The 12,373-nt window shown below is 33.4% G+C and overlaps 1 protein-coding gene across 1 annotated transcript in view; it reads left to right on the plus strand.

Moving 5' to 3' along the window:
* The window catches only part of LOC110401113 (formin), a 128,515-nt gene that overhangs the window by 38,841 nt on the left and 77,301 nt on the right, over positions 1–12,373 (plus strand). The window contains exon 5 of the mRNA XM_021401819.1: positions 1,813–1,963. Within this exon, the coding sequence (XP_021257494.1) occupies positions 1,813–1,963 (151 nt within the window). The remainder of the gene's footprint in view (positions 1–1,812; positions 1,964–12,373) is intronic.

Consider the following 12,373-nt stretch of genomic DNA (forward strand, 5'->3'; position numbering starts at 1 on the left):
TCTGGAAAAAAATAAACTTGGACTTAGCCTCTGTGTGTAGTTCTGGTGGAACAGAAAAGGTGAAGCAAATGCATAAATACATGCTGCAGAGGAATCTGTAGTGTAAAGCATCTGGTATAATGGAGATACAGTACTGGCAGAGACATCTGTAGTTAAGAAAGACAGTTTTATTTATATACTACTTTTATTTTAGTTTACAGATTTTTGACTGAATTTATTTTGATGAGAAAGAATAATAATTTTGGATTTTTTTTCTAGTATAACCAAGCATAGGAAATTATATTAGTTTATATTAGTTCGAGCATTTTGATTTTACTTTCCCAAAATTACTTGTGGAAATGAGTGAGCAGGTAGTTGGTCCAAAAATAAACCTTGTTGCAATTTTTCCTATTAATTCACTGGGATCAAAATGTTCCTTCTGAAATATAGGTGGTTCATCAAGTTTTGCTGAGTGCAAGATAGAATCTAAGTCATAGTTTCCTGATGAACTGCTGGATACTGGGTCCAATGATCCAGCATCATCACTGTGCACTAGATCTGAAAATTTTTTCAAGAGTCTGCTGCTCAGAGCGGCACATATCTTGGTCTTTGAAGTACTTCTTACAGAGCCAAAAAGCATTGTTCAATGAAATCTTTGCAGCTGGTGACAGAATATTGAAGCTGTTGAACTCTAGCCACTTCCCATGATACAGAATATGTTTCATTGTGGATGCTAATGGAGAAAATAGAGTTCCTTAAACATTCACGACAATGAATGTGTGATTAAGTAAAAACAATCCTAGATTTGAGTATTTATATGGCTTTTAGAGTTCTTTACTCCATTATATGGATAGATATTACATTTGTTGGCATATTACATCTAATAAATATGTCTGGTGACGTCAGCCATTTGTAGTTCATAGGGTTTTCCACAACATTTGTGGTTCTTTTTTAATAGCAGCTCATTTCATTGCCTTTTAGTGACATCTGCTGGAAGAAGTGGGCCCACCTTCTACTGATAGATATGACAAAAAGAGCAGTCTGAAGATATTTTTGTTGAATATACTTTCATAAATTATTGAAACTTTGAAACTCATTCAGAATTGAAGTGCTTTGTTTGAAGCACTACAAATTATTTTTCCTAAATCCAGATAAAACAAGAGTATTTTGTTTAATATGTATTTTGTTTAAGTGTAAACAGTGATGCTTATCTACACTATATCTGTTCCTGAAAGATGAGGGTAAAAAAGGAAAGATAATCCCCATGTAAAATTTGAGTGATGTGGAATATTGATTAGTCTCCCAGGATATAGGTCACTTAGGTTCTAGTTTCTTAAACCTGAAACAAAGGTAAATATGAGCATGAAGCATCTGAAGCTAACACGAAGTGAATTGAGACCTCTACAAATGCTCTTAAAACATGTTTGAATAAAGTGTGATCACTATTTGATTACTATTTGTTGATATTGCTTATTTTTATATGTCTAGGAAGATTATTGGGATTTAGTCAAAAAAAGCTGCTGTTGAAATACTCCCAGTCCTAATGGCAAAGATCTCTAGAGCTGTATTTGCATGAGCTGCAGTTACAATATATGGTTATTGTACACAAAAACTATAATACATGCACTTTGATAATTTAGCAGGTAGTCTACTAAGCAGCTACACTTCTTGGTACAGCCTTCTGCAAAATATTTTGACTCCTTACAACAGTAAGATACAGAGAAAGAATGCTGTTAGTATGCTAGCAGTGCTTGATTGAGTTTTAAATCTATTGTTGATAAGGTTTTATCAATATTTAGTAGAAGTTGTATTATTATCTTTCTCTTTTTATAGGAAAACTGCTGTACCGACATTATGGGAATCACTAGTAGAACCTGATATACTTGATACTACTGAGTTTGAATATTTGTTTTCCAAAGACACCACTCAGGAAAAAAGAAAACCATTATCAGAGACTTACGAAAAGAAAACCAAGGCCAAAAAGGTATTTAATTTTTCTTTGTATTTGCTTTCTTTTTTATTTTTCTTCTTGTGCTTTGTTTTATGTTTTAAGAAACCTCATTTTTATTTATTGTTGAACTAGCACATGATCGATGGGTTTCTAAATCCTGTTATAAAGCACAATAGGTAAAATTGGTTGTTCAACCTTAGCTAGAGAATTCAAATATATTATTTAGCTTGGAAGGTTTCTTCCCTTTGAAAATGAAAGTTCTACATCTTGGTGAAGTAGAAAAAAATAGTGTGTAGAAGAACAGAATAAAAGTTCTTACACTTATCTCAAAGTACCAATATTTCAGGCCATGTCTGGCCTTGCGATTTATTTATAAGTAAAGGCTACCATTAAATCATTCTAGCAAATCTACTTTCCTCAAGTTTAATGTTATTGAGAAAATAAAGTATTACGGAAGATAGGAATACCTCTATTACATGTTTTGAATGAAGAATGCCAAAAAACTCTTTGCTGGTATAGCTCAGTAGCTGTGTCAAGAAGGGACAGGGAGACCACATCTTTGACTGATGAAAGTTTGTGCAGCGCCTGTCATTATGGCGGATGCTGTCTGCCTCAGACATGGTCAATTACAGAGAGAGCTTGCCGTTCTCAATTACTGTGTGCAGATAGGGAAACGAAATTTTATGAACGATGCCCAAGTAATGTTTTCCTAAAACAACATATATATTATAAATCTGTTTATATGTGTGTGTATGTATATGTATACTGTATTATGAATCTATTTGAGTTTACCTGCTTTGAACCACAAGAGGGCTCTTTCCATGTAAGCTATGCTATCTACCTTTCTTGATTTTGACATACCTACAAAGTGAACTTTCATATAAATATACCAGCAAAAATGGATTTTTCAAAACTTATTTCATCATAAATTTGGTGTACTAATTAATAAGAATTGTCAATAAGGCTATAGAATTTATGAAATTCAAACTAACGTGATGCAAAAAGTGAAAAATGAGAAAGGGTCTAGGGTGGGGAGCTGGAGGGTGGGAACATTCTGGCATTTGGAAGTATATCCTAAAGAAATAATTATTACAATCCTTTAAATATCAGAATGAAGTGGAACACAAGAATCCCTATGAAAAATATTTTAATGCTACATTTTAATTGATAAATGCTTCGATTACATGTGGTGTGTAGTATCCGATGTAATTTTAATAGAGAAATAGCATGCACAAATAGATAACTTTTTTATTTCAAAATCTCAGTAACAAAGTGAATATACCTACTTCTCCAGGTTTGTGGCAGCAAAATAGTTTGGGAATTAGTCCTGTTTTCTGAAAGGTGAATGCGCATGATTCCTTTTCCTTATTGCTTTGTAAACTAGCTTAGTTACAGCAGGACATTTTTTTAATGATCGCTTAACTTTAACTTTATCCAAAATTGAATTGGGTAGAAGTTACTCTATACAGTATATGAAATAATGGAGTAATAATAAGTATTATCACTTGTGAGTAACCAATATGTTTTCTTACAAATATATTTTCTTTATTTATGTCAGTATTTGAATTAATTTGTTTTGTTTTTAAAGTAAATTTATTATTTTTAAGACTAGGGATATATTTACTGAAATTATTGGAATAAAAAATGTTCCTTGAAAATGTTCTGTAAAAATACAAAAATAAATATTCTCACAGAAAAAATTAGAGTTTTATCTAATACTGTGTATTTAGTTTGGAAAAACTGATGAGATTATGATCATGGTGGTACAAACCAGGAAAACCATTGCCCAATAATAAACTTTCTGTTGTTTGTTCTGTTGAAAAATAAATCAGCTTTTAGAATTCAAATGAAATTTGAATTAAACTAGGCATATAAGCATTTCTTATTTTTGATTTTATCTTTCCAACTTTCTTTGTTAAATGAATCGTAGTAGTTGAACATTTTTTACAGGCAGTTGATCCTCTTCTGTGGCCCTGTGTTTCCTTTGTCTCTGAAATCCTAGATGTCTGCCTCCTAGCTCCAGTGGATCAGTCTTGGGGGGCTGTGAGTGAAATGATAGTAGGGAGGCATTTTATTTTGTTACAGTATGGTTTATAAGTAGATAAATAGAAAACTCTTGTACTTCAATGTCGAATCATCAGTTCTGCTGGCTTCATTTGTCCTTTTACATGCTTTCTTTCAGCATTCATCTTATCTTCTTTCTAACAGTTATACCTACTAGAGCTTTAGTAGTAATCCTTTTCTTTGATACAGTACAGAAATACGTGCTTGTCTGGTCTTAAATATGGTGTGTCATGGTGTATGGAGTTTTGTAATCTGGTTAAAGATGCTTTATAGAGATGTCATGGAAGAAAAATCTGATTATGTTCGTCATGTGTCATCATTATAGCTGATGCTGCATCATTTTGTGTTTCTTTGTAAACTCCTGTTTTGTATTTTGTAAAAAAAAAAAAAAAAAAAAAAAAGCCTTCCAAGTAAGATACTGAGATAGCTTTAAGATTTGGAATAGTAGCTTGTGTTTTGCATAGGTAAATTATTTTAATACTACATGTTACCATTGACCTGTACATTGCATTAAATATCTTCTCATCCACAAAAATTTGTCCTATTTCCTACCAACTTCTACGAACTGAGTTTGGCCTGCTTTGTATTTAGAAAAATGACAGGCTGATAGGTGGTTCAGGATTCCTTGCTAGAACGTTACTTGATAATTTTCTCCTTGAATGAGAATTAAATCAGTGCCTCACAATCAGGTTCCGTATACAGCTGGAAGATCTTGTCCTACAAATTCAAGGGGAATTGTTCCTCATATAACTGAATTGTCTTTATAAAAATCAAAGTGATTTTAACAATTGTGGTCTTTTTGAATTGTGACTTCTTTACTACCTATTTGTAGTTTCAAATAAGATCATATTATTCAATTTATTCTCGTAATTTATTTTCATATTTTTGTGAAACCTGTCAGAATAATCTGTATGACTAGTCTGTGAAATCAAAGAATCATACAACCATAGAATTATTTGAGTTGGAAGGGACCTTTAAGATCATCTTGTTGGAACAGCCCCCCCCCCACGTCTGTATGCAGGGACACCTCCCTCTAGACCAGGCTGCTCAAAGCCCCATCCAGCATGGCCTTGAATGCTTCCACGGAGGAAGCATCTGCAGCCTCACTGGGCAACGTATTCCAGTGTCTCAGCACCCTCACAGTAAAGAATTTCTTCCTAATATCTAGTCTAAATCTAGTCTAAGTCCTCTTCCAGTTTAAAACCATTTCCCTTTGTCTGGTTGCTACCTGCCCTTATAAAAAGTCCCTCCCCAGCTTTCCTGTAGGCCTCCTTCAAGTGCTGGAAGGCCACTATAATGTCCCCCCGGAGCCTTCTCTTCTCCAGGCTGATAAGCCCCAGTTCTCTCAGCTTGTCCTTGTAGGAAAGATGCTCCAGCCATGGAATAAATGTTTATGAATACACGAATGCTTAAATGAATATGCTAAAATGCTTAAATAAATGAATGCTTAAATGCAAAACATCACATTAAACCTTGGTTTTAAGTATTTGTCTTCATAGCAGACCCCTTATGACAACCCTGATTGCAACATTCACTGTCAACTATGCTTTTGTTTCTTACAACTCAACATCTACCATTTTCAGCAAGAAATGTGTAAATCTTGACCTGAATAACTGAAACTAATGATCTATTTTCCAGTGCTATTTTGAACTGAATTTATAAATATATTTGTATGAATTGTTATGTGAGTAAGAAAATGCAGTATAAGATCATAGTATGTATTTATAATATAGAAGTTTTTTATACATATGCATATCTTCACTGTCAAGATTGTAGAATACAATGAAGATTCTGTGGGAGTCAGTGCTAGCTCTGATTACCTCAGTATCTTCACTTATGACCTGGATAATGGAATATTAACTCTTCAGCTATCACTTGGTTGCAAGAGACGACGTACATTTTGAATTAGACTCTTTAGAAAGTTCTTATGTAACTGAGAGATGATCTGAAAAATAGAGATAAGCACAAGTTTATACAGTTAACAATAATCTGCCTACCTAAAAATAATATGAGTACAACTGAGTAGGTGGTAGGTTAGCAGAAGTGATCTTGGGATAGTAATGGATCTCAAAGAGGAGCAGGAGTTATCAAATCATGATACTAAAGGGGAAGCAAAACCGATGCATAAACAGAAGCATTGCTTGCAATACAATCCATTCAGTCTTGTTTCTGTTAAGAACAGCATCTAGATTTAAGCACTGCAACTCTTCATTAAAAATGTTTACTAACTGTTAAGAGTCAAGAAAAGTGGGAATGATCAAAAGTGTAGAAGTAGTCTCTGAGAAAAATTCACTGATTATGATTGTTTAGTCTAGAAAAGAGGAGGTTAATGTGGGACAAAAAGTAAGTGTCATCAAGTGCATGCAGCTGCTGCAAAGAAAAATTATGAAAAGCTTTCTAAAAGTAAGGATACCAAAGGATTGTAGAGCACTTTTGGTTAGGGAAAATGTGTTTCTATGTTGGGAGATCATTAAGAAAATTTGTTTAGAATGGTACACATATAGTTGATAGTATATTGGAGTACAGAAATGCTTTGGATGACGTTTTGAGTGCCTTTCCAACGTCATGAATCTCAATTTGAAGTCATAAAATCCAGTTTCTATCCATTCTCCTTTGGATGGAAACGGCTGCTTGCCCCTTTTTTTTGCAGTGGAAGTGCTCCATGACTCTAAAGCACATTGCTTTTGTGCCTGCCAGAAATTGACTTACTAAGTCAGTTACAGAGACTGACTCAGAGTTCCTAGAGACTGTCATCCTGATGTGAGATTATAGTTACTAGAAACTGAAGTGCAGTAATTAAAAAAATAACACATTCTAACAAATATATGGGAAAAAAAGGAAGGGAAGTTAAGAACCTTCCAGCAACAGTAGTGCCTTAAAGGACTGCATAGAGGGAGATTTTATTTTTTATAGTCATATATTGACTTATTTGGGAAAAATAAAGTAGCTTCATTTGACAGTGATATAATGTAAAAATAATGTAGTTTAAATGTTAATATAATTTAAATGAAGGTCAGATGTACCTCCTGGTACACTTACATATTCTTGAAGTTTATTATGGTCCTGTTTATCTGGACATTAGAAGCCCTGCTCATGCTTCTTCAATCATACACTCCTATGGAAAATTCAGCAGATTTGGAAGAACTGTTTTTTTCCAACTCCACATTCTCTGTCATATTTCAGGAAACTCAGATTCTTGTGCTTTTATCTCCTCTGCATATATGCAATCCTGTAAAGTTCTACTGCCGTATGATCATATGTAGTTAACGATCAAGATTGTGCAATATGTTTAAAGATTAGTAAGTGAATTATTTTCTTATCATAATGCTTTTGAAGTGTAAGACTAAAAGCATTTTGGTCTTAGCGAATGTAATACAATGTAGTGATTTTTTTGAATGTGATATTTATAAAATGGAAAAGAGGCAATTGCTTAAATCTGAACTTTACCAGAGGCTCTAGATGGATGAATAATGTATGAGAGTGGGATTTATTGCCTAGGTTAATTCTGAAGTGGTTGAATTTGCAGCAGGCAAAGCTACTAGACAAAAATAAAGAAGAGTTCATTAACCTGTGAATGAATCAAATCAATTTCTCAATTTTGGTCAATTGACTTAGCTTAATCTACATATTTAAGTTACTTTAAGATTTTTCAAATGCATCTATTTGGTCCCACTTATAAAATGACTTAGAGCTTTTTGGAAATCAAGAATAGAAAGGTCTAGAACCTCCAGGTTATTTTACTATGTAACTCCAGTTTAGGTGTAGGTTTTTATTAGATCTTGTGAATATGACTCCTGTTTAGTCACCCAGTTTTATCATTGGCATGCTTTTGAAAATGCCACTCCTAATCTAGATTGTTTTCATAATCATTTTCATATTTTCTCATGCTTAGATTTCAGCCTTCTAGATATATGATTTTTGCATCTGTTGTGTTATCCACGAAGATTAAAACATTAAAACATTTGTCAAGGATTGTATGATTTATTTAAAAAAACAACATTTTACGGTTCTATATGTGAAATTGTAAATTTATTTCAAATATAAAGTTCTCATATACCATAAATGTCCAACTATATGTAAATTTTATACACTATCATTAAGGTCCATAGCTGTTTATGAAAACAATGAAAGCTGAAAATAATTAACATATAAAATTTCTAACCCATTTTGCTGAAAAAAAAAAAATATCTGTTCTTTTGGAAAGAACTCGGCTTTCAATAGATTTTAATATAACTTGAAGAAGCTAACATGTTTCCTAGACTGTGAAAACTCACTATTGGCATTTTCATGTCAGATGAAGCACTGAAATTTATATTTAAAGAATTTTTGCTTTTGGTCATTCTAAACTGTTAATATTTCTTGTCTGTACATACCTATGTAGATTTTGAAGCTGACAGGCACATGCAATTGTTTTCAAGCCCATAGGGTTTCCTTTTTCTATTAGATATGCCTTATCAAAATAGGGGATTGTACTACCAAACAGGAGAAAGGCAGGATCAGGAAATGTATTTTGAAATGAAATAAAAAGCGAGATTCTCTATGTATTAAGCTCTGATGCACTGTAAGCCTAAAAAAAAAAAGTTATTTAGGAAAGAACATTCCTTTGCTATGATTTATTCCATGTGCATTATCTCGCTCCATTACTGGAGTTACATATTTCAAAGTTGCATTACTTTTTCCAATATATTTGAGGACTTGTGAGGAACTTACCCTCCTATACTTATTCAAGAAACAGGATAGTTGGATGTTTGTGATGCCATTCTATCTTCTTGGAATAAAAAAAAAGGGGGTGGAGGGTAAATATCAAGTAATTTGTGTCAGGTGTATGCTCCAAATGAAAGTCCATCAATCATTTTTGGCCCTTTAGTGCAATGATTATCATTTCAAAGACGCAGGAGGACATTAAAGATAATGGCTTTTCTGTTGTCTATTATCTCTAACAGACTTCACATAATTATTAACATGTGTTCCCATTTAAGAAGAGTGTCAATATTTTGAGTGAATTGCATTTTTTTAACTGAAAGGGATACGTCTGTCAGCAAGTTTTTTGTCCATCTAACTAAATGAGGAATTGAAATTAATGAAATTTGTGTTTCTGCAAGAAGAGCAGATATTGCAGAAAATGTTGGATGCCTTGCAAGGTTGAAACACAATGACTGTCTTCAGCCGTCTGCATAAGATAATAAACAGTGTTCAAACTTGAGTAAAAGTAGTAAAATGCTTGTGTGCACTCTTCTGAGGCACTCTCACTTTCTTTTTATGATTTGGGCTGTGCTTAGAAGAATGAATATGGCATTTCCTTGTTTACCGCAGAGCTCCTCAGTCATATAGGAGGGGAAAAGTATATAACAAGAGTAAATATCTATCTATGTGGTTCTGTTTTGTTTGGCAGGAATAAAGAAAATGAAGTAAGTTTCTTGCTAGCTCATTTTTTACCACTTTTGTCTTGAAACATTGCCACTTGCTTGTCATTTATAAAAAGGATAAAAATAAATTTTTCTTCATCCAGTAGAATTTTAGTTAGAAATACATATACTAAAATACCATGAATGTGGATAAAATCTAAAACTGTGATTCATTCACGTAAATATAAAATGGTTAAATATGTCTCTTCTTTGAGAAGGCATAATGTATAGTCTTAAGGTTCTGAAATTTCATTCGTAGTCTTGGCGTGTTTATGTAGAAAGTCTGGAGGGGCATACTTGCTTACTTGCTTCTCGCACAGGATGTTCCTCCTCTGTTTGAACAGGGTTTCAGCAGACTATTTACGCATCCAGGCTGTTGACTTCACTATAGAAGTTAATGAGTAGGAATGAAGGAAAACACTCTGATATCTAGGACAGCTTTTTAGCTTATGGTTTCTCTCACAAAATTTAAATATTATGGAAAGAATCCGTGCACCAGCAGGGGGAAGGATTTAGCATTTAATCACTGAAGTAAACTGAATCTGTTCAGATTTCTGCAACAGTAAGTGTCCTGGACAGATTGTAGACATTACAATTAGACAAAACAGTTGTCTGTCATATAATATTTAATGAAATGCATTTCTTGCTACATTAAGGAAACACCTTTTAATGGGAATGACAGATTACTTTATGAATGTATTGAAGCTTCAGTATGTCTCTCCTTTTACGTTATATGATAAATATTTGAAAGATATAAAAGAGATGCTTGTCTAAAGCAGATCAACTAACTCAATAACGTTAAAAAACACTCTGGGAACACCACATTGAGCAAATGGTGTTACAGGTTAGTGAGTTAAATGAATTAGCACTGACACTCACAGTATTGTCCCTGAGCCATTAGGTGCTGCATCCATTATGACGACACATTCATCGTCTGGGAGCAGCAGGCAGCTGGCAAACCCTGCCAGCTGGCATAGCAGCATCAGCTGGCGTCAGCTGGATCTTAGCTGCTTCCCTGTTGCTGCCAGCTAAAAGCAAGTCACAATATGCTGAGAGGTGAGCAGTGATTTGTCTTTTAAAAGCATAGACTAAATAGTTCGATGCAGTCTTTACAAACTTCCATTTTATTTGCCTTATGGTTTTTATGAGCTGGAAAACTGAAGAATTTTTTGCATCTCCTTTCCATTTAGAATTCATACACACATATAATCCCCTTCAGTGGCTTCTCCAGAATAAGCATTATTTGGGGCGAAATGATTATTTCAGAAAATAGGTTCTCTGTTTTAGCTCTGATTTTTCAGGATGCACATTGGTTTTAAAGTTTGTAACAAAAGTCCTGTATAATTTCTCAATATTAGGACTGCCCAGTTTGAGCCATTCTGTTGTCTTATTTCTCCCTTTTTGCTCTCTAATGAATAAAATATTAGCCTTCAGTTAGAGATTTCATGTTGTTGAAGCTATTTCAGGTAGTCTGAGACTAGTTTGATGTCTGGTAATTGTGACCATGTGTACGTTTGTCTGAAATGCCTGTGAACATACAGTTGGTTGGGCATTTTAAAACATGAATCTCCACTTTAGCTTTTAAAATAATAGAAGTTCTCTAAATGTATTGTACTAGTCTTCTAAGAAGGAAGTCTTGCTATGCAATGGAAGCTAGTTTGATTATATTTAAATAATATTTTAGCATTTAAAAATAAAAGATTTATTTGAAATGTCATATTGTCTATAATGGCTATAGCCTGGAACGGTTTTGCCTCAAACTAGGCATGTCTAATGGGGTTTATGACAACCTATGAATTCGCCCCTGAACAAGGTCAACATGGAGGTCAGTGAATGCTATACAAATTGCATACTACTCAAGCCTGTAATTATCCCTGTACGAAGTTAATGTGTTGAAGACTTCAGCAAATTCACTTAAAGTTTCAGAAATGACCATGATAAACCGAGCAGTTGCTTATATTTGCTCTGAAACATTGCAGTTAACAGGATGAGGTGCTTAGAGAGTATTCATTTCTGGTAACTGATAGCCAAATCACCTTATCTGTTTATGTATTCAGAGAGTTAGGGGCCTGATTTTTTTTCGTTTGAAGAAAATATTTTAAATAGTACGTAAACAGTATTCCTTTGCTGATATCCGATATAATTATTGTAAATATAACCTTTAAAATCTCTCAGGATAGATTTCATTTCCAATTTTGGCAGAAGATGTTTAACATCCATTTTAACATAATTTCATTAAATTGAGTTTCTACCACAGAGACATAAAATAAGATTTTTGTCAGATCTTTGTTGGAGACAGCATGTATTTGTACTTATTCATATACTGTCCAATTTCAGCACCCTACAAGTTGTAACTAACTACATTTTTTGAGGAGAAAATGTTACTATTGCTTCTCTTTTCCCTGTATTTTCAGCTACAACTTCTATGTAGTGAATGACTAGGCAGTTGCACAGTTAAATGTTCCAAAATCTCATAAAACCTATGGGAAACATTTATATAAGTTAGTGTGAGTTTTATCATTTAGCTGTCTGTAATGTGAACATGTATAACAACATCACGGGGAAAAAAAACTGTTTACAATTTTGGATATTATAAATATACAAATAGTAATGTCACTGAATTACTAGAGGTAAATTTGGAAGCATACATTTAGGGAAAACTTAGCTACTGGTTTTAATTTTACATGTGAGTTATTAATAGCATTTGTTCATCAGCATTACAGATTAAGCCAGCTGCTAGAACATGAACATTTTCTTATTTTGAAGAACTTCACATCTGTGTTGCATTTTCTGGTGTGATGTGCCACTATCTTATCTTGCTTAAAAAATGAATCAAAATCACACATACAAACAGTGCAAACTTTATGGGAAATTTTGTTGAGAATGCAAGTTTCACATATCAAATCTGTCTCTTCTAACATCTGAACTACATTTCTAAAATCATGATAGTTTTCCTTATATGACTTTATTTATG

This window comes from Numida meleagris, chromosome 6 (assembly GCF_002078875.1).
Source record: "Numida meleagris isolate 19003 breed g44 Domestic line chromosome 6, NumMel1.0, whole genome shotgun sequence".
Lineage (NCBI taxonomy): Eukaryota > Metazoa > Chordata > Aves > Galliformes > Numididae > Numida > Numida meleagris.